Below are 22,805 nucleotides of genomic sequence, written 5' to 3'. Positions count from 1 at the left end.
TTCGAAAAATCAGTATTTTTGTTACACGTTTTCGAGTTTGTTCTACCCTACCCTTTTTTTAGGACGGATTTGGGACATCCCCAGTCGTCCTGCACTGACAGGTAGGGCCGTATGCATAAAAGGAGATTTACTTGCATAGGCCCATACTGTCAGTACAGCATCCCGCCCTTTTTTGGTGTGAGTGTCGGTTGCTGCCGCTCCATAGCTAGTTAGGGAGTTAGTTCTATGTTTGCTGTGTGTCACCATTCACAGACTTTACAACCAACTGAGGGTGGAAGGAGACACAGGAAGAGGAGGAGCTTCAGAATTCATTAATTGTTTGTCCTGCCTCCAGAGAGGAGAACTTACCCCCTGTCGTCCTGCACTGACAGTACGGGCCTATGCAAAAGAGCTTTACCAGGTAAGTAAATCTCCTTATAAACAGTTTAACACTGGGGCAAACTAATACACACACTTCACTCCTACACTGGGGACATGTGGGGCACTGTCTAAACCACTATTATGTGCTTAACTGTTGCTTTACACAGTCCTTGGTAAATATCACAATCCCAATCCTCCGGAAGGGGTTAATAACCACACAGTTCAAATATTGTCCCTTCCCCAGAGCTCTTATTTCCCAGGTAGCGCTACCTTATTCCCCAAAAGTACCTCTCCATTTTGAAGTTGGCAGCAGCTCTCTCGTAGCAGGTAAATGGTTAAAAGCTGTCTTCAGTATTGGGCCCCACGCTTGTATCTGTGCCAGTATCCTCCCTTGGGTGGCTCACTCACCTTGGTGTTCTCAGAGGAATTCACACTGGACATCGCACACAGCTCTGCAACAGAATAGTCTCACTAGTGGTACCTTTCTCTTTCTGAGTTTGCAGAAACTTGGCAGGGGACAGGCTGGGCTCAATCTCCCCAGATTCAGCAGCTTCTTCTCTGTACCTTACAGTCTTACAGCTACTCACGTTGGCTCTCTCTGCACTCTCTCTGGGAGACCCCGTGCTTTTGGCTCCAAAGTCAGGCACACCCTTTCTACCAAGGATGCACTGGGGTTCCCAGCCAATTGGGTCGCTATCCAGCATGCAACTAGGCTGGATGATGTCACTGGCAGACAAACAGAGGAAGGATTTCTCATGTCCCCTATATATATATATATATATATATATATATTTATTAATATTATGGTCTAAGTACAGTATACAAGATGGGCTGGAAGGTAGAATATTTCTAAATATAAAGCAGAATGAATTTTCAGCATAAGTCCCACTTCTGTTTTTTTTTTTTTAACAAAAGTGTTTTTAGATGTATATAGTCCCATTAAGATCAAGTAACTGTAACTGTTATTATTGTTGGAGAGGATTTTCTCTGCACATCTTTAAGAACAGATAATTTATATTTGGTAGCTAATTTATATTTTTTATATGTTCTTAAAAATGTGCTCCCCATACTTCACATCCTTAAAAATTATGAAGTTCCAGATATTACATCAATTGCAATACATACTTGTATAATGTGTTGTCTACAAATGCATGTGCTGTATTAAACAAACTTAAATTATGTCCTTGCTAGCTCAACAGGCCAAAACTGAAACAGGCAGAGAACATCAATGCCAATGTGGCAATAAGACTTGAAGATGTCTGGGCTCTGTACTAAGTCCCTTGCTTTTCAACTTGTTTATTAATGACCTGGAGGTGGGCATTGAAAGTATTGTTTCTATTTTTGCAGATGATACTAAATTGTGCAGAACTATAGGTTCCATGCAGGAAGCTGCCATTTTGCAGAGTGATTTGTCTAAGTTGAAAAACTGGGCAGCAAACTGGAAAATGAGGTACAATGTTCATAAATGCAAGGTTATGCACTTTGGCAAAAATAATATAAATGCAAGCTATACACTAAATGGCAGTGTGTTGGGAGTTTCCATAAATGAGAAGGATCTAGTGGTTTTGTTAGATATCAAGTTGTCAAGTTCTGTCTTGCATAAAAAAGGGCATTAACTCAAGGGATGAAAACATAGTTATGCCTCTTTATAAGTCCCTGGTAAGGCCTCATCTGGAGTTTGCAGTGCAGTTTTGGACTCCAGTCCTTAAATTACGAGGGTAGACTGTCAAGGTTGGGGTTGTTTTCACTGGAAAAAAGGCGCTTGCGAGGGGACATGATTACACTTTACAAGTACATTAGAGGACATTATAGACAAATAGCAGGGGACCTTTTTACCCATAAAGTGGATCACCGTACCAGAGGCCACCCCTTTAGACTAGAAGAAAAGAACTTTCATTTGAAGCAACATAGGGGGTTCTTCACAGTCAGGACAGTGAGGTTGTGGAATGCACTGCCGGGTGATGTTGTGATGGCTGATTCAGTTAATGCCTTTAAGAATGGCTTGGATGATTTTTTGGACAGACATAATATCAAAGGCTATTGTGATACTAAGCTCTATAGTTAGTATAGGTATGGGTATATAGAATTTAATTAAAAGTAGAGAGGGGTGTGTGTATGGATGCTGGGTTTTCATTTAGAGGGGTTGAACTTGATGGACTTTGTCTTTTTTCAACCCAATTTAACTATGTAACTATGTAACTATCCTGCACCAATGACACTTGAGACCAAAGTGAATGCTCAGTCAAATGATAATGGTTATGTAGTCCAAAAGTTTGCAGGTAGTCAGGTATATAAAAGGCAACTAATATTGAGTAGGCCCGGACTGGCCATGTATGAGATAGGGCATTTGCCCGATGGGCTGCTCTCTATAATGAAAATGGGCCGCTGGGAACTTTATTATGTAAATGATTTTCTGGAGCCGTACAGAAATCCAGCTAGGATCGGATGGCGCATGTGCTAGCAGAGCATAGAGAGGAAGTACAGATGCAGCCACTTTGGTTTGTCTGTTTGACACAGAATAACTAAACACAGATATCCCATTTATCTCATTTAACACAGAAAACTGTGACACAACATCCCATCTAATTAAAGCATTCACCATTGTGAACAATGGTGCTTTGGTATGCTAATGAAAAGGTTAAATGCATTAAATGAGTTAAGATAACTTTAGATAACACAGTTTCTTCAATTAACTCTGAGTCATGACGCATTTAACTCACAAATCCAAGTGGCTTCATCTGTAGTAGTTTCAGCAAAGTGACTTGCCTTGTAGGAAGTACTGCCAGCTCCAAGTGTATCTTTTCCATGTATAAGAAACCCCAGCTGAAACAAAGTATCAGACGCTCCCGGACTGAGCCTGCCGAGGAGGGGGTGGGGCTTCCATATTAAAACTGCAAGAACTCAGGCAAGATGCTTTCCATTTATTTCACTGTTGCTTTTTAGTTTGCAACTTTATGTATTCCCTGTAAATATGCTCTTATTGTTAATGATCACCATTTTTCCTCTGACACAGACTTTTTAAGTTACTTCTGCTCTTTTATTGATGAAAATTTTAGTTCTTTAGCCTGTGCCTTTTTAACTTCCAGCACTTTATAGCAACATCTGATCAACCCAGAAGCAAAGAATCATGCAGATTAACTTACTACACTCAATAGGCCACTGCTGTCAGTTTTAAAAAGGATCTCAACAAGGGACCCTAGAAGGACCTACTGTCTATATAGTCATTTTTGCATGGAGATAATGAAGACTTAGGGGCAGATTTATCAAGGGTCGAATTTCGAATAAAAAGCTTAAAAATTCAAATAAAAAAAGACCAAACGAAATTTATAAAAAAAAAAAAAAATCAAAGTTTTTTTTTTGGGTGAATAGACCATTTTAGTTTGAATTCAAATCATACGAATCGAAGTAACATTGTATTCAATCAAATTCAATTCAAAGTTTTTTAAAAAAAGTGACTCCAATTAGGTTATAGGAGGTCCCCCATAGAATTTTCCAATTGTTTTCAAATTCAAGTTAAATTTGGACTATTCCCTAGTCAAAGTACACAAAAAATAGCTTGAAATAGAATTTTTTTCATTCAAATTTTCACTTCGACCCTCGATAAATCTGACCCTTAAAATGATGCTGACACTAAAAAATGTATTTTCAAAATATTAATCTACATTAAATGTTACCTATAGGTCATATTGATTGTTTTTTGCTGCTTTTGTAAGTAATTGGTACTTGAAGTTCCTAAACCTGACTGTTTTGCCAGCCTAACTGTCCCTTCTTAACCTGTCAGTTAAAGTTTATAATGCATAAAAGCATTAGGGAAATACTTTTATGACAAAATTATAAATAGCATTAAATGATTTTAAAAAAAAGTTTTAAAAAAAGTTGAAATAAAATTCGGTTTAATGGTTAAAAGCACATACCTTTTGTCATAATGTCTGTCTATTTCAGGTGAATTCGAGCCCTTGGTTTTTAAGCCATTTAGCCATTTAGAGAAATTGCACAAATAGACCTCTGATCTAATAATTATATTAATTACCCATAATAAATAATACTTTTATGAGCAGGTGTGCAGTGAAGGAGTATTGCACAGTGTGCCGTACAGCTTTGCAAGGCCCCATGAGTGCATTCTTGAGTTCTATATTTTATTGATCCACATCCATAATAAGGCTTATCGGACTATATACTGTGTAAGTCAAGTCTTAATGCATACAGTTTATTAGTATTGAAACCGATATTTGGACACTTTGGGGCACATTTATTTAGCTCGAGTGAAGGATTAGAATAAAAAATACTTCGAATTTCGAAGTATTTTTTTGGCTACTTCGACCATCGAATTTGCTACTTCGACCTTCGATTACAACTTCGACTATGAATCGAACAATTCGAACTAAAAATCACTCGACTATTCGACCATTCGATAGTCGAAGTACTGTCTCTTTAAAAAAAACTTCGACCACCTACTTTGCCACCTAAAACCTACCGAGCACCAATGTTAGCCTATGGGGAAGCTCCCCATAGGCTTTCCTACCAATTTGGGATTGAAGGTAAATCGTTCGATGGATGGATTAAAATCCTTCGAATCGTTTGATTCTAAGGATTTAATCGATTTTTCCTTCGATCGTTCGATCCCAGGAATTTCGGTAAATCCTTCGACTTCGATATTTGAAGTCGAAGGATTTTACGTCGATGGTCGAATATCGTATAGACACTAAATACATCATGCATGTGGGCTGCTTAGTTTTTTTGCCAGGGCAGCTTTAAACTCCCAGTCCGGCCCTGATATTAAGGATTAAATATTATTTCAGGAATCCTTATTGATGTGTATTTTTAATCTATGTTGTATTTCAAAGACTGCTATATTTGCTAATATATGTTGGCAATATGTGCGAGAAAAGCACCTAAAACAGTTTTTTGTTACTATGAATGTAAAAACTTTTCAAAATCTTTTAACATTTCTATGTTGAAAACAGAAATTAAAGTTTCTATACTTCTTTTGAATAATTTAACTACTCAGTATCTGAAGGTATTGAAAAACTGACTATTATCAATTTTAGTCATGTAAAATATATAAACTATTTTTTATTCAGTACATTTACCACAAAAATGCATGGTTTGTTCATTTCAAGCCATATTATTCTTCTAAATGCGTTTTTATTAATTGTAAGCTATAAATGGTAAATATCTGTTTAACAGCAAAATATTTACAATTAGATATAATGCTCATCAAATTTTCCCTGATTGATGCAGGAAAACCAACATTTTCTAACTTCTGTGGAGGAAAGATAGAAAGAGGTAGTTGGATACCCCTCTATCTCTAGTAAAAGATCATCAATCACCTATGTTGTCAAGTACCCCTGACAAATAAGAGTCACGTTTGAGTATCACACAAACAGCAATAATGAGACCTTGTTGAGAGAATAGTACAACATCATTATAGTACCTAATAAATGTAATAAATGTAAAAGTTAGTTTTGGTCAAGCTGATTTGGAGAATTTGTGGTCTGAGCAACTGGGAGAAAAGATATTTAGATGGTACAATGACATAAGTAATAAACATAAACAACTGTTTGCATACAACGTTCCATGGTGAAAAGGATCTTCTCCAACAATGTGGGACAATGTGTATGTTATTGCAGAGTGAAAAATGCCTTTTAACTGCAATGTAATTTTGCATTTCTACTGACTCCAGTGCATACTGGCAATATTTTGTGGTTTTGGTAATTTTTTTGCAGTTATTATTATGCAAAGCACAGCAGATTTGCTCATGGCTGTTGTAGAACACTTTCAACAATGGCTGAACACATATTGCAGAACACATTCAACAATGGCTGAATATAAAAAAAAGCAATACTTTTAATTACCGTGTGAAGTAGGTAGTGGCATCAGACTCTGAATCTTGAGGACGCAGTGCATCATATACATATTTTAAGTCCTGTAAATCTGAAAGTTCTGGAATCCCGCAAGACAACATCTGAAAAAATATGGAATTAATAATAGTCATTAATAAAAATATAGCCTATATACAAATATAAACTAAAAGCTCAGTACTATTCTATAGATGCAATCATTGCTTAATAGCCCTATATGCACATTTACATAGCAACATAGTATGTTAGGTTGAAAAAAGACACACGTCCATCTAGTTCAATCTCTCCTGTCTTTATTAAACCTGCCTTTCTGCTAGCAGATCCAGAGAAAGGCAAATAAACCCTATGAAGCTATCTAATTTCCCTCAGAGGAGGAAAAAAACTCCTTCCTGACTCCAAGATAAATATCAGACCAGCCCCTGGATCAACTTGTACTAAGTAGACCTTCATTAACCCTGGATTTCCTTATTTATTAAAATGCCATCCAACCCCTTCTTAAATCTATTTAATGTTTCAGATAGTACGACTGATTTAGCAAGACAATTTAACAACTTCACAGCTCCCACTGTAAGAATCTCTTTCCAAAAATTAAGATGGAACCCCCATACTTTAATCAGAATGGATGCCCTTGTGTCTGCTGAATGGACCTACTGTAAATAAAGCATAAGAGAGATTAATATATGATCCCCTTACATATTTATACATAATTATCATATCTCCCCTTAAGCACACCTACTCCAGTGTATACAGCCCCAACTTGGCCAGTGTTTTTCATAAATGAGACTTTCCATACCCTTTACCAGATAAGGTGTATTTCTCTGTACCCTCTCCAATTAAAAATATTCAGTTTGAGCACTGAAGACCAAAACTACATGGCATATTCTAGGTGGGCCTTAGCAGCACATTAATGTGAAAGACCCCCTCCTCCTGCAAATCTATGTGCCTTTTAATACAGTTCAAAACCTTGTTTGCCTTTTGAGCTTCTGATTGACATTGCTTGCTACAAGGACTGCAAGGTTCTTCTCTATTAAGGATATGCCTAATGCAGTCCCATTAAGGGTATAAGTGGCTTGCATATTTTAATTTCCCAGTTTGATGACCTTACATTTATTGACACCGAATCTGCCTCTTAGCCTCCCAGATTGATAGCTTTTCAAGATCCTGCTGCAAGTATGCTGTATCCTGGATGAAACTCCCTAAGACTCCCCAAACCTGTTTGCCTAAATAAATAAAAGCCAAATTAAAAGAAATCCTCTGACAGTTGTGTCTATTTGAGCATGTCTGTGGGAAGGGGTGCTGCTGATTTGTGTCTTTGGAACAAAAATCCCTACCTGGTGACTCCAGTGATATCATCATGAAATTTTGCACTGAAAATCGAATGAGATTTCAGATAGGAAAGCTTAAGAGCTGATATTTGTGTCAAGCATAGTTTGGAAGTAGGTGTGCCTGAGCTTTACCCAGGATGATTGTTTGTGCTGGCAATCAGGGCCAAGAAACACAGCAGCTGCTAATGCTCCATCTGCTTGTCTGGTATGTGGGGATTGTTGAATACTTACATTGGATCTGAACTCATCCTGGATAGGTGGGGTTGGAAAGAGTTATTGCAAGGGTTTATTGGTACAGAAATAAATACCATCATTGGTCAATGGGAGTGTCATTGAACTATTCGGGTTGCTGTTAACTGAAACTGAAAAAAAAGTGTGAAGATATGATGCAGTCGTTATGGTACCATTATGACCAGATCACACTTTTACACCTCTGTGAGTTTCTGATAACACCTGCCTGAATATTTCAATGGAACTATTGTGATCGGATATTGGTAGCTGTTTAAAGGTCTTGTGTCCTTAGCTGCCTGCCAAATAAATAAGCAATTCCTTCTTACAGCATACATGACTTTAATGTATTTTCACCTTTCTCTGGGTCAGCTAGTAGATCAGTTAGGCTAATTACACTTAGACACAAATTTTGTGCTGACGGTTGAATTCAATTACTTTGAAACTGCAGAGGACCAAACTATACTTCTATATATGAGGACTCCCATAAATGACATAGTTAGCATATACCTTGTGTTTTATGTGGAAGTAGAGCAGTAAATATGGGTTAAACAAATCAAGTTATCACCCAGGCAGAGAATGACTCACCAGCCCCAACAAATTAAGAAAGAGATGAGTGTGCTTGCGGATGAGATTATAGGCCTGACAACATAAATCTACAAAGTCATGGAAACGACTGGATGGTTTGTCTCCTCCATTGATGATATATGCCATGTCAGATGTGAAGACAAAGGGAGCACGATCACTGCAAAAGAAGGGAGGTTAACTACTTAAATTAAAGGGACAATGTACATGATGCAAAAATTTAAAATATGGCCACCCTTCTAATATTGGAACTGGCTATATATAAGACATCCATCACTGTTGCTACATCAACCACACATTATACAATGGTCTTCTTCAGAACACTGAGATTCCTACTCTCTGGCAACAGGTTCAGAAAGGTAATTTTCTTCTTCAGCATGTAATTACCATGTGCACAAACTATGGCCCATCAAGAATGAGTTTGCAGAAATGGAAAATTTGCTATATATATTTTTGGCCATATAGTATATTAAAGACAATTCTTTTTCTTCACTGTTCTATTAAAACATTAAAAACATACCGTAGTAAGTATTTATAAGCCTGTTAACTATATTGACAGGTTCAGATATGTGATAAGTTATGCATAATATGCATGTTTTTATTTTAAGCAGTCACCAGCAGGGTCCAGTCAATGGAGGGACAGTTTCAAGGATAGATAATTCTAAACGATATATAATAAGTGAATCTGCATTTTTAGTTTACGATTCAGAACCAGAGAACAGAAAGAAAGGGATAAAGAAATACTGCTTCCAATAGTAATTACACTTTAAAACCATTAAGTATGTTTAAGTAATGTATATAGGAAAGTTACTTAAAATTAAATTTTGTTAAATTTTTTTGGTTGGAGATTCCTTTTAACATAGATTTATGCTGTGCTAGTTACATTCATCTGAAAGACAAATTATTGTTCAGCAGTATATCAGTTTAAAAATGAAGAATATATTGTAAGGAAAAACTGCTGATTCTAGAAAATTTCTGGCACTGGGGTTTCAACAATAAACCCAACATCTGTCTTTCTAAAAGAAATACAGAGCACCTAACCATATACGTATGGTGCACCTATAGAGCAGGAGCTATATTATTGTCTGAACACATTGATATCACAAGTCACAAATTAAGAATTCTTACCGCTTTATGTTACCAAACATCTGTGCATGTCCAAGAAAGCGGCCAAAGTCAATATGAAACATATGCCCACTTGTCTTCAGCATGATGTTGTCATTGTGCCGATCACAGATACCTAATACATATGTTGCTACACAGCATCCGGCACATGAGTAGATAAAATTCACTACTGCCTGCCACAAAAGAAAGACTGCATCACTGTTGTTCATTGAAAAGGAGAAAAAGTTATATAATAATTTCAGAAGTAAATGATCCAAAAGCCAATCTGATTGATATTTGGGGTCAGAACCAATGGCCCCATAAGTCTGAACAGGCAGATAGTCCACTGGTAGTTTTGTCTGTCTTCCTCTAGATTAATTTGCCAGTCCTTGGGAAGGTTTGATACTGTCATTATTTTATGTTGTAGTTTTTATTTCTAAATTACTTTGTTTATACTGCACATAATTCACTCCACCATATAAAATTTTATTCCTGAACCAATAAGCATATATTTTTTTACTTGTAATATTGGTGCGTAAGCATTCATCTAAGGTCATTGTGCCTGGTTATGTGCTTTACAAAGAGCCAACACTTCATGATGAAAACACTTCATGATGACGCTTTCAGGAAGACTATTGTTTCTCCTACGCAATGTAACTGAAGGAGTCACAGTGGGACTTGGATTTTTATTATTGAGTACTATTCTTAGATCTACCAGGTTGCTGTTATCTTTTGTTAGGTAGCTGATATCTGTTACCTTCCCATTGCTCTATTGTTAGGCTTCTGGGGAGGGGGGGTAAGGGAGAAGGTTGATATCACTCCAACTTGCAGTGCAGCATTAAAGAGTGACTGAAGTGTATCAGAGTACAAGTCACATGACTGGGGGCACCTGGAAAACTGACAATATATCTAGCCCCATGTCAAATTTCAAAATGAAATATTTAAAAATCTGTTATTCTGTTTCCTGTTTTGAAAATGTTGCTGGTGCAGTACTATTAACTGATGCATTTTGGAAAAAACATGTTTTTCCATGACAGAATCCCTTTAAGGTCAAGGCTGGATTTCTATCTGCGGCACCCCAAGGCCTCGCCGTCCTAGCACCTGCTGATCGCGCCTCCCCCCCGCGCTTGCGTGCATGCATGCTCCTTATCGCTGGGGAATGCTGCAATTCCCAATGCTGCTGGGCGGTATGGCACCCCTGGAATTTTGCCACCCTAGGCATGGGCCTTTGTGGCCTCGCCACAAATCCGGGCCTGTTTAAGGTGGCCATAAACGGTAAAGTTTGCAATTTGGCAGGGTCCCTTGTGGTGAGGAACTTCAGCCAAACGAAATGCAGATGCACACCTGGTCCCTCTTTCAACGTCCACGGTGCATGGATCATAGGAGGACGGCACCTCCAACAAACGGTACGTAATAGAATTAATCCAGCACACGAAATCTGCTCAAGGGTTATTACCCGTGTTTAATGTCAAGCCAAACAGGTTACAACGTTTCGGGGGCGTACCCCTTCGTCAGGTGATCTGTGCCTCCCACTTCCACCATTAAATAGGTAAAAAAAAAATTTAAACAACACCCCCATAGTAAGAAAAATTGACATATCAATCAAGAACAATCAACAGGAATCCTTGGATTATAGTAAAAGTCCAGAGTCCATCCAATAGTAAAGATATCCATTATTCACAGTAAAGTCCAAACCCCTGAAAAGTTTGAAAACATTTGTTCACACATTATTTTGTTACAAGAAAATCTTTTCTAAAAAAACATACTTAAAAAAATTCTTTAAACAATATAGGAAAGATTAATCATACCTTTCCTTCTCTAACGAAAAATTATTATAGAGAATCTGTAGAAAAATAGAAACAAATTAGCAACTCAATTTCAAACCGAAAGGTACATTGTTACAAGTAAGATCTCAGGCTAAACTCCTCATTTAACCCCCTTGGTGTCTGAGTTTGCAGCAGCCATATCCAGTAAGCCTCACGTTGTGCTAATCTTATCTTTAGATTTTGGTTCGATGAATGTATTTTCTCTAGCACCTGCCATCTTAGTTGTGATGTCCTATGGCCTGCTTCAAAAAAATGTTGGTATAAAAAAGTTTCCTGCTTTTTCTTTTTATCACTAATTCCCTTAATGTCATCCTTTTTTAGTGGTTTAAAATTTCTTATAGCAGCCTTATGTTCATTTAACCTTATTTTAACCTGTCTACTCGTTTGGCCAATATATGCCAAACCACATGGGCATTTTAAACAATAAATTACACCCTGAGAGTTACAGGTATGGAAACCTTTCGTGTTATGTTTTGTACCTTTTTGTGGATGTACCACATAATCACCCTTAACCCGTTGAAAGAGGGACCAGGTGTGCATCTGCATTTCGTTTGGCTGAAGTTCGTTTCTACTACGGCAGCAGTATTTGCACCCTCGTGTGTGTCCCCTACGTGATGTCATTTGCCGATATTTCCGCCTCAACCGACCAACGTGCTGATACTTTCAGCTTTACTGAGGCGGAAAGGAAAAGGATATTGAACGCCGCACAAGCATTACCTTCGATAACACCGGCGGGCGACGCTGAAATCTTGCGTCATCTCGAAAGGCTGAAGAGGAGAGAGGTAGCATGGACACTGCACTCCTCTACTTTGTCCGAATATGCAAAGGTACAGAGAATACCTCGGGGGTTAAGACTGCACATAAAGCCAGGATTGTTCCGGGAGGACAAGGATTTTGTCTCCAGATGGCAGAGTATTCTAAACAAGTGCAGCCTCGATCTCATCACTCTCACTGTGCAGCAGCTGCAAAACGGCTTACGGGAAACTCGCCAACAAATACATACAGCAGAGGAGGAACTCAAGGCCAAGGATACGATGAATACTGTCAAAACGACACTTGCAGAGCTCCAGGCGAGGATAGATACACTCGAACAGGAAATCCTTCAATCCAAATTGCGCAAATTCAAAAGAGATACAAAAGATTACGAGAGGGGGGAGGTGTACACATGGAAAACGACAAGGAAGGCCCAATATACAAGACAGCCCAGATCAACAGGGGACTTGGAAGGAGCTTACTCTCAACAATCCTCGGATTCAGATTCTATTTCTGGCACCTCTGCACAATCCTCACCGGCTTTTTTAGGCCAGCGCCAAAGCAACACAAGAGAACCAGGAGGGGCAAAAAAACGCCAGCCAGCAGCCAAGAAACAACAAAAACTGAGGTGAATAACGTTTTTAACTTGTCCTCATATGTTTTGACTGAACCAGAACTATCAGTCCTGAACAAAGGGCTTAATTTTGTACCTATGCATGTGAATGCCCCTTTTGATTTTACGGTTGATTTCTTTAAATTTATGCGATCTCTTAAATTAAAGGTGCATTTTTCTGATAAAAATGTGGGCATTAAGAGTGATGAGGTGAATAAAAAACTGGCCTGTAAATTGCAACAAAAAAGTACATATGTTCCCCCTGGGAATTATCCCTCACTTGATGCTTTTGAATTTCTAGTGAGAATGGAGGTTGAAAAGCATTTGTTTGATAGTCACAATAAAATCAAACAAAATATATCGGCCCTGGAGAGGAAGGCTTTGGTTAATCTTCAGGAGAATGATGCTATTATGATTTGCAAAGCTGACAAAGGAGGTGGGATTGTGGTGTTAAATAAATGTGATTACGAAAAGGAAGCATTTCGCCAGTTAAATAATGATTGTCATTATATGAAAATTGATTATGATCCCTCTTTACAACTTAGGGATGAAATAAAAATTTTCCTATATTCAGCAGTTATGGAGGGTATTATCACAGAAGATACTTACAATTTACTGTTTCGTGAACAAGCTAAAATCTCACACATTTATTTTCTGCCAAAGATCCACAAGTCCCTAATCAATCCACCTGGGCGCCCTATTGTAAGTAATGTGGGCTCTTTGTTACAGCCTCTTGCTATTTATATTGACATTGCACTACAAGAAATAATTCCAATGTTGAAACACTGTGTACAAGACACAGGTGATTTCCTGTTACGTTTGGATGAGATTGTTGTACCATTAGAGGATTACCTCCTGTGTTCCCTTGACGTATGTGATCTGTTTACGTCCATCCCGCATAATGAAGGCATAGAGTGCGTTCGTTCTTATCTGGGCCTTACTAAAACACCTACACATCAGATTAATTTTTTATGCACTTTACTGGAGATGGTGCTTACGAAAAATGTTTTTTCTTTTCAGAACAATTTTTTCTTACAGACACAAGGCTGCGCCATGGGTGCTAATATGTCACCAGCTTATGCAAACATTTTTATGGATTACTTTGAAAACACTTTTATCTTTGCCAGTTCTGAATTTTCTCCGCATATTTTGTCATATTGGCGCTATGTGGATGATACTTTTTTTCTTTGGAAAGGTGGCAAGGATAAATTGTTGGAATTCCTTGGATATTTAAACACTGCACATAGCACTTTAAAATTCACTCTAGAGTACCATCCTACCAACTTACATTTTTTAGATGTTGATATTTGTCGATCTGACAATGGTTTTAAAACTACAGTTTTTACAAAACCTACTGACCGTAATAATTTATTGAGTCCTGCCAGTTTCCATGCCCCTAGCCTTTTTAATGGCTTACCTAAAAGCCAATTAATGAGGGTTAGGAGAATTACATCGGATGATGAATTGTATGCATGTGAATCTGAAAAGATGATTGAAAAATTTCACACAAGGGGTTATGATAAAAATAACCTATTAAAAATTCGTGAAGAGGTTAGTAAGATACCTCGAACTAAACTCTTACATAAACAGATTAGAACCACTAATAATGATAAACGCATACCTTTTATTTCCACATATGATATTAATGCGAAATATATAAGGAAAACAATTTTGAAGCACTGGAAGGTCTTAAAAGGTGATGTTACATTTGGTAAATTGTTCACATTGCCCCCTGTGTTTTCATATAAACGTGGCAGGAATGTTGGTGACATTATTAACTTTTCCCTGTCTTAGCTGCGGCCATTGTACTTGTATTATTAAGGGTGATTATGTGGTACATCCCCAAAAAGGTACAAAACATAACACGAAAGGTTTCCATACCTGTAACTCTCAGGGTGTAATTTATTGTTTAAAATGCCCATGTGGTTTGGCATATATTGGCCAAACGAGTAGACAGGTTAAAATAAGGTTAAATGAACATAAGGCTGCTATAAGAAATTTTAAACCACTAAAAAAGGATGACATTAAGGGAATTAGTGATAAAAAGAAAAAGCAGGAAACTTTTTTATACCAACATTTTTTTGAAGCAGGCCATAGGACATCACAACTAAGATGGCAGGTGCTAGAGAAAATACATTCATCGAACCAAAATCTAAAGATAAGATTAGCACAACGTGAGGCTTACTGGATATGGCTGCTGCAAACTCAGACACCAAGGGGGTTAAATGAGGAGTTTAGCCTGAGATCTTACTTGTAACAATGTACCATTCGGTTTGAAATTGAGTTGCTAATTTGTTTCTATTTTTCTACAGATTCTCCTAAGTTGATAATTTTTCGTTAGAGAAGGAAAGGTATGATTAATCTTTCCTATATTGTTTAAAGAATTTTTTTAAGTATGTTTTTTTAGAAAAGATTTTCTTGTAACAAAATAATGTGTGAACAAATGTTTTCAAACTTTTCAGGGGTTTGGACTTTACTGTGAATAATGGATATCTTTACTATTGGATGGACTCTGGACTTTTACTATAATCCAAGGATTCCTGTTGATTGTTCTTGATTGATATGTAAATTTTTCTTACTATGGGGGTGTTGTTTAAAATTTTTTTTTACCTATTTAATGGTGGAAGTGGGAGGCACAGATCACCTGACGAAGGGGTACGCCCCCGAAACGTTGTAACCTGTTTGGCTTGACATTAAACACGGGTAATAACCCTTGAGCAGATTTCGTGTGCTGGATTAATTCTATTACGTATCCCTTGTGGTGAGCCAACATGGGTGGATCATATAGTGGGCCTAAGGAGACTGGTTGGATATTGTAAACATACTGAGCTAGAACAACCAAATGCTGATTGTATTGTAAATAAGGCTTATAGAGGTTGCTAGCTTTCACTTATAGTTAAAGACCAAAAGTGGGGATATCATGGGTACTCATATAAGTAAATCTTATGGTGGTCACTGCAACATCTTGGGAGAAAAAAAGTTAAAAAAAAAATATAAAGGCTTTTACATTTTTAAGTACATTAAGGGCATTACAGTTCGACAGTAAGTGCTTTTCTACTGACATCACATTAGGGTACACTGTAATCATTTAAAATATACTTCACTATATTATCCCTTTGTTCTTGCTTTTAAAGTGAACTGGTCATCATAATAAATAATACCAAATCCTATTTTATGATGTTAGTCAAGCAAAATAAACTTCACTCACATTATATAAATGATCTAAATTCATGGAATTAATCACAATCACATCAAGCAGGCAGGTGCCACATTGTTATTAAGGCAAACTTTGCATCATGCTAAAATCTAGTTTATGTGCCACAATGGGGCACCTGATCAAATGCCCATGCACTGTCTACACAATTAAATGGAGATGAGGGAGGGGAATGCAAGTAGTGCAGTTATATCTAGGAAGTACAAAATGGAAAGTGTAAAGTAATTGCCTGCCCTGCCTCAATGCTTAAGGCATAGAGGAGGGGCAGGCAATATATTATTAAAAGCTGAGAGTTATATGAGTTTATGACAGGTATGGACATTTAAAAAGAATTTAAGTTTCATGTTTAACTTGAAAAGGAATTTTTTTATTACAGCTTTTTATCTCTGGATGACAGATCCCCTTTAAGCACTGACTTTGGAGATATATGGTGTATTGTATTCAAGGATGTATTTATGTTCAACACAACAAACCTCTTTTCCCTCCTGGTTGGCACATGTGTATAACATACCATATTCGCTAAAACCAAGGGCCACTCCCTAAAGCTGCTGCCCCAGGCCCACAGCCCTAAATATATGCCTCAGATTGCATTTACCTGTATTGCTTATTATGTGTTTAACCTTACATCCGTTTTGTCACAAGTTATAATGGTGACATTGATTTTGTGAACGAGATATTGAGTACTAGTAGATTAGAGTCACTGGCAAATCTAATAATTCATATACCAGCATAAATAGGAATAAATATAAAAAAAAACCTGCTAAAAATCAACCTCAAACATGATTTAATAAGGAAAATGGCGAAAATTTATATTAAATTTATATTAAAAATTTATATTATTCAAATTCGTCCACTTTTAAGGTTCCTTAATTTAAATCTATAAAGATGATCAGCAATCATTGCTGAAAAGCTAACCTTCAGCATATGAAGCAAATATGAGTGGGAAAAGGAAGCCAATAAATCATGCAAAAAAGCTAAAATCGATATGTTAGAGGATGTTGCAGCAAGGAGTAAAATGAATCTAAAATTATTTTTTAACATCATTATATTAGATAACAATATAACATATTATATTACTTTTGCAATTCTTGAGCCTTAGGAAGCCATTGAAAAAATGGGTTGGTGAAACTGTGTTGCGTATAATGATATTATATACAGTACCTAAAAAAAGGAAGTTATTCCTTCTGGACCTATTTTCTAGATCTTCAGCCTTGTTTTATAATTCAGAAACATTCAGTGGTTTAGAGTTCACTGTGGAAGAGTTGTCTTCTATAGAAGAGATCCTATCCTTTATTTCAGCCCTTGAGTCAATGTGTGAGGTAAGTTGTTCTGTTATTTTGCTAATGTCTGATTGTATACTTTTTACTGCAGCCTCTATGGATTTCTCAATAGTAGGGTTGATTAGATGTGCTATTCTAAATCCATTTAAAATTTGTAGCATCAGAAGATGTTGGCATATAGTCTTGGGGCATTATACATGAAACTGGCACATAATTGATCCTGCTTTGTAGTATGTTGCATGGATTTCTAATTGCATTAATACTTTTTTTTCATGGGGAAGCATGTGATATTGAATATACTTTCAATGTGTTTTGGGGAATAAGCTTGAACTTGAGTTGTATCAACCAAATTAGCCTCCCCAAAATGAAAAGTCACTCTCAGCCTATGAGTACAATTTTGTATAAAAGGGAGAGCACACATGTGCTCAGGTCTCTTTTCCTGGATCCCACCAATCAGGGAGGTGGGTACAGTATTGGGTCTAAGCTGATGTCAGGCCCAGTTAGGGAACGTTTAGTGCTTGAAGTTCTGGTTATAGTCGCTCTAGTAGTGAAAATCTGTGAAAGTTTGATTAGTAAGCAGCTATACACTCCAATGAGGAGATTAGTTGGGGTTGCGGTGACAAAGCTGCCAGAGACACGAGTGGGTGAGCTCAGGGTCAGGGACGGTGCCTTGACAGTGCCAAGGGATCCCTATTGCTGGCAGAGGATCACCAAGATAGGCTGCACAACCTCTTAAGAGGGAACTATCTGAACTATATCAAGGTGTGGCCATCTAACGGTTAGTTAGAAATACCAAAGTGAAAATAGCAAAATGGCTTTATTTTAAAGTGGCCTACACCAGAAAGTCTTGGTGAGTGAGGCTTATTATAATAGTAGGTATGGCTTATAATTGTGGGAGTGGCTTATTTGTAGCATGCTGCACTACACACAGCTTCATATGCTGTTCAAGTGAATTACTACTGATATCACCAAATGAATAGCTGCCTGGGATTTAATAAATGAGTTCATTTGTGGCAAGAGACATCTATGGTCCTGGTCATTTTGTCAAATCTGCCAGCTGACAAATATGCAATGTGTGATCTTTTCCCCAACTATCTGACCACCTGTAAGAAGAGTGAGAAGAACTAAAGGTAATATTTTCAGTTGTTGGGAGTTGTCCCTAAAGCACTGGGTACCAAAAAAAAGGCAGCATGCACCTGTACCACACTATAACTATACTTCTATAGAACACCCATGGGTGGATTACTTTTATGCTTGTTCATTTTTTGATCCAGAAGATGGCCTAATATCTGTTCTAGCTCTGTTGTTTTGTTATGTCTTCTAAATTAGGTAGGCTTGGCAGTGAATATGACAGCTTCCTTAGGACTAGGGTCTGCAATCTTATAGTATTTTTTGTTTTGTTTTGGACTCAGGTGAGGGTGAAACTATGAAGTTGATCGCTCTAGGAAGAAGCCAGGATGGCGAAACGCGTCAACAATGACAACTATGTTCTGAGGATTGCGGAAGCGTGTTTTGAATATGTGCTGTGAACTGTAAAGGACGCTGAGAAACCGGGAGCAACACACAGAGATTTTACTGACTCTACATGCTGTTTTATCGAGAACGTTTGTGAGTGTATTTTTAATTTGGGTGTTATTTTCAATTGGGTGTTATAGAGGAGTCCCATAGTGACTGGTCAAGCCCCATCGTGTTAATCCCAAAACCAGATGGGAGCTTACATTTTTGTAATGACTTTAGAAAACTGAATTCTGTTTCCAAGTTTTATGCATACCCAATGCCTCGGGTTGATGAATTAATTAAAAGACTTGGGGAAGCTAGGTATTTAACAACCCTAGATTTGACCAAGGGATACTGACAAGTACCCCTGACTGAGCGTACGAAAGAAAAGACTGCATTCTCTACTCCAGATGGTCTTTTCCAATATTCAGTTCTACCCTTTGGGTTACACAGGGCCCCAGCTACTTTTAAGCGTATGATGCATAGAATCCTAATACCTCATAGAAAGTATGCGGCAGCCTACCTAAATGATGTTGTTATTCATAATGCTGACTGGGAATCACATCTACACTAGGGTACAGGCAGTCTTAGACTCTATACGGGAGGCTGGTCTAAAGAAGTGTTCTATGGGACTTGAGAAGGCAAAATATTTGGGATATACAATTGGATGAGGGCTAGTGAAACCCAAAATTAACAAAATAGAGGCCATTCAAAACTGGCCACGGACTTCCACTAAGAAACAAGTTCGTACCTTTCTAGACATTACTGGCTACTACAGGTGGTTTATACCCAATATTGCCACCATAGCTACTCCCTTAACAGACCTTACGAAAGGGAAGTCTGTTATGGCTACGTGGAACCCAGAAGCAGAGAAAGCTTTCCAGTTATTAAAAGGTGCTCTGTGTTCCCAGCCAGTGTTAATCAAGCCTGATTTCACAAATTAATTTGTTGTCCAAACCAATGCATCAGATGTTGGACTTGGAGCTGTGCTGTCTCAGAACAGGAATGGTGAAGAACATCTGTCATATGTGTGGTAACCTCAGCAAATGTCAGTTTTGCAATGGGGAATCATAAAAGGTTTTATTTTACTATTGCTCAGTTTAAGTAAAAGCTGGCTTATGAAGTCCTGGAGTCCCAGACAGGTAGCTGCATGGTTATTAGGCTGCAGCTGCACAGGGGTTGGCTCCTTACGGAAAGGAGCTGGGGTTTTCAAACAGGGGGAGAGAACCTTGGGGGAAAAACGTATTTGTGCATTTTGCTTTGAAAGGGATTGGGGCACAAGGCCCTTGTCCTGGGTTAGTAAGGGAAAGCATCTTTGTATTAGTTACACCCCGACAGGCTTAGGTTTTTTTTTGTTTTATGTATTTTGTCTCTCGCTGCAAAAGCTTCTAATATAGTGGCCAAATATCAGTTATGCTCAACTGAACTGTCTGTGCCTCTGTTTTGGAGTGTCTGGAATTGTAAACAAAGGTCTATTCCCCAGTAAGACCACGGCCCAACTACCTGTAATCGATACAAAAAGTAACTCAAGCGCATTTACAACATATGCTTTGTTTTAATGTTTAATGTGTTATAACACAATAAAATTTTACATATAAAAAAATTAATGTGTTCGCTAATTCTATTTTTTAATTGTTGACTTGTTTGGCCCACATACTGTTTTTTTACATTGCTCACAAGTAAGAAGATAAATTACATTTCTAGTTTTACAATTAATGTAGTGTTTAATGTCATAATTTTTTGAGGTGGTAGTTAATATATATATATTTGCATACAATGCACTTCGTTGTCTAAAGTTCATCTAAAGCTCCCTTTTGTATGCAACCAAGTTTTAGTTAGTTAGTTAGTTAGTTCTTATTAGACATGGGGACAGTATGTTTCCGAGAGTCTGTGTTTTTCTTGATACAAAACTGTGTCCTTTGTCTAGAACTGCCTTAAGAACTGGGTCAGTGTCCAAATTAGACAGTTTTCTATTCACCATATTTTTTATTTTATTGAATTGGGAACTATAGGTTAGAATGCATGTTATACTTTCTGAAAAGTTCATTTTGCAAGTATCTTTGTTCTTGGCTTTATTTTTATTCTTGTTTCTTGTTTCTCTTATTTTTATACTTGCATTTGAGTGTACCCTATAAATAATGTAATTATCTGTTTGTACATTCTCCACTTTATATCTGTTAAATAAACTTCCTCTATCAGTGCTTGCAGCCTTTTTAAAAGCTATTTCCAAATTCTCCTGACTATAGCCTCTCTCAAGTAATCTACTTTTTAACTCCTCAGATGTATTGATGAAATCTATATTTCTTGTACATAGACGTCTCAATCTTAAAAATATGGAATACTTTGTATTAGATGTGGATGACAGAATCGTGTTTGCTGAGCAGTTCTTTCTGTATAGGGTGGTTATTACATTATCATTTTCATCATATAGGGTGATATCAAGAAAATTAATGGATTTTGTATTGTATTCACTAGTGAATTTTAAATTGAGGTAATTATCTCACCGCCTACTTGTCTCCCATTGGCTATTTTTCTTTTAAATACTTTGTATGTAATTTTTAATGTTCAGCCTATGACTAAGTTACCCTGGTAGACACGAAACCGGTCAGGCCTTGGTTCTTAATTACGGAGAATAAAATCTAAGCCTTTGACAATCTGACTCCGGCTTTACTACTTTGTGGGTCCAGGCTTGTGCCAGCCTCTATTGATGTTTCCTGGTGTTTGCTCCCTTTGTTGAAGGTCTGGGGCGTGTGCACCCGGGCCCACCATGTACAGCGGTAAGCTCAATTAATGCATTCTAATACAGCACATACTGGTTACATGTTTGTATACCATCAGCTGAAGGCCAAGTGATCAAACTTTGCTATGTAAAAGGAGGTAAATGTCTTAAAGTAATGCTGACACTAAAAAACTACTTTTTAAAATATGAATGTACATTAAAAGTTACCTATAGGTCATGTTGATCGTTTTTTGCTGAGAGGTTTGTTTTTGTAAATAGTTGAAGTTCCTAAACTTGACTGTTTTGCCAACCTGACTGTCCCATCTCAGCCTGCCTGCACAAATATGGCAGCCCCTTCATACAGGAACATGGGGCATCAGACAGGTAATGTAAAAGCATTGTGCAAATACTTTATGGCAAAGTTATAAGTTGCTTTCAAAGTCAATATTATGATAGATGTAAAAAAGAGTTTAATTTCTGTTGTCAGTATCTCTTTAACAAGGTGCATCTGCCAGAGAGCAAACCTACAGATGGTGATGTGGCTGACTGGGCTGAGGATGGAAGGTCCCTGGGCACCCTGCCTCTGTCCCAAACCGAGTCCACCAGCCGCAGGATTACCCTGGTACCTAGCTGGATGGAGGCGATGGCGAGGGGTATCCTGGCTGTCCCATGCCTGCATCACGCCACCCTGGTGGTTAGAAGACTCTGCCTGCTGGAGGGAATTCAGAGGGGGGGAAGGGAAGTAGGTGGTTAGTCCAGCTGGCTGCCACCTAGCCTAACCAGCCCCCTGCCACAGCCCACCTGTTGGTGGTGCAGAGTGCCAGGGCACCAGGGGTTATGCCTGTCTAAGGGTTGCTCTGGCTCCATCGCCACCCACTGGGTCTCCCCCAGACTGGGTGATATGGCGGGGGCTGCCACAGAAAAGGGCTGTGACACCCCCTTTGTCCCGCCAAGGCCAGACCCTGGAGGCCTGCGGTTCTCTCTGGCATCCATTGTCACCCACTGGGTCTCTCCCAGAATGGGTGGCATGGTGTGGGGCTGTCACAGGGATGGGCTGCTGCCCCCCTTCACCCCCCCAAGCCAGACCCCAGAGGCCTGTGGTTCTCTCTGGATTCCATCATCACCCATTGGGTCTCCCCCAGATTGGGTGACATGGCGGGGGCTGCCACAGGGAAGGGCTGTGACACTACCTTCATCCTGCCAAGGCCAGACCCCAGAGGCCTATGGTTCTCTCTAGCATCCATCGTTACCCACTGGGTATCCATCAGACTGGGTGGCATGGTGTGGGGCTGTCGCATGGATAAGCTGCTGCCCCCTACATCCCCCCATGCCAGACCCCAGAGGCCTGTGGTTCTCTTTGGCATCCATCATCGCCCGCTGGGTCTCCCCCCAGACTGGGTAGCATGATGGGAGCTGTCACAGGGATGGACTGCGGCCCTC

General features: G+C 38.4%; 2 protein-coding genes across 2 annotated transcripts in view; one reads left to right on the top strand and one right to left on the bottom strand.

Annotated features, from left to right (window-relative positions):
- The window catches only part of LOC108708909 (phosphatidylinositol 4-phosphate 3-kinase C2 domain-containing subunit beta), a 212,392-nt gene that overhangs the window by 142,480 nt on the left and 47,107 nt on the right, over positions 1 to 22,805 (bottom strand). Inside the window, exons 5-7 of the mRNA XM_041584723.1 lie at positions 9,488 to 9,657; positions 8,363 to 8,519; positions 6,216 to 6,325 (exon numbers count right to left, since the gene is read on the bottom strand). Of these exons, the coding sequence (XP_041440657.1) occupies positions 6,216 to 6,325; positions 8,363 to 8,519; positions 9,488 to 9,657 (437 nt within the window). The remainder of the gene's footprint in view (positions 1 to 6,215; positions 6,326 to 8,362; positions 8,520 to 9,487; positions 9,658 to 22,805) is intronic.
- LOC121400539 lies at positions 12,035 to 16,235 on the top strand. The gene is made up of 3 exons (XM_041583819.1): positions 12,035 to 12,670; positions 14,968 to 15,006; positions 15,118 to 16,235. The coding sequence occupies exons 1-2, from the start codon at positions 12,077 to 12,079 to the stop codon at positions 14,980 to 14,982; spliced, it is 609 nt and encodes a 202-aa protein (XP_041439753.1). The 5' UTR covers positions 12,035 to 12,076; the 3' UTR covers positions 14,983 to 15,006; positions 15,118 to 16,235.

The sequence above is a fragment of the Xenopus laevis genome, chromosome 2S (genome assembly GCF_017654675.1).
Source record: "Xenopus laevis strain J_2021 chromosome 2S, Xenopus_laevis_v10.1, whole genome shotgun sequence".
Lineage (NCBI taxonomy): Eukaryota > Metazoa > Chordata > Amphibia > Anura > Pipidae > Xenopus > Xenopus laevis.
This window is presented reverse-complemented; position numbering and strand designations above follow the sequence as displayed.

What these genes read in the sequence shown, in the direction of transcription:
- LOC121400539 (XM_041583819.1), top strand. Translation starts at nt 12,077, where the DNA reads ATGGACACTGCACTCCTCTACTTTGTCCGAATATGCAAAGGTACAGAG.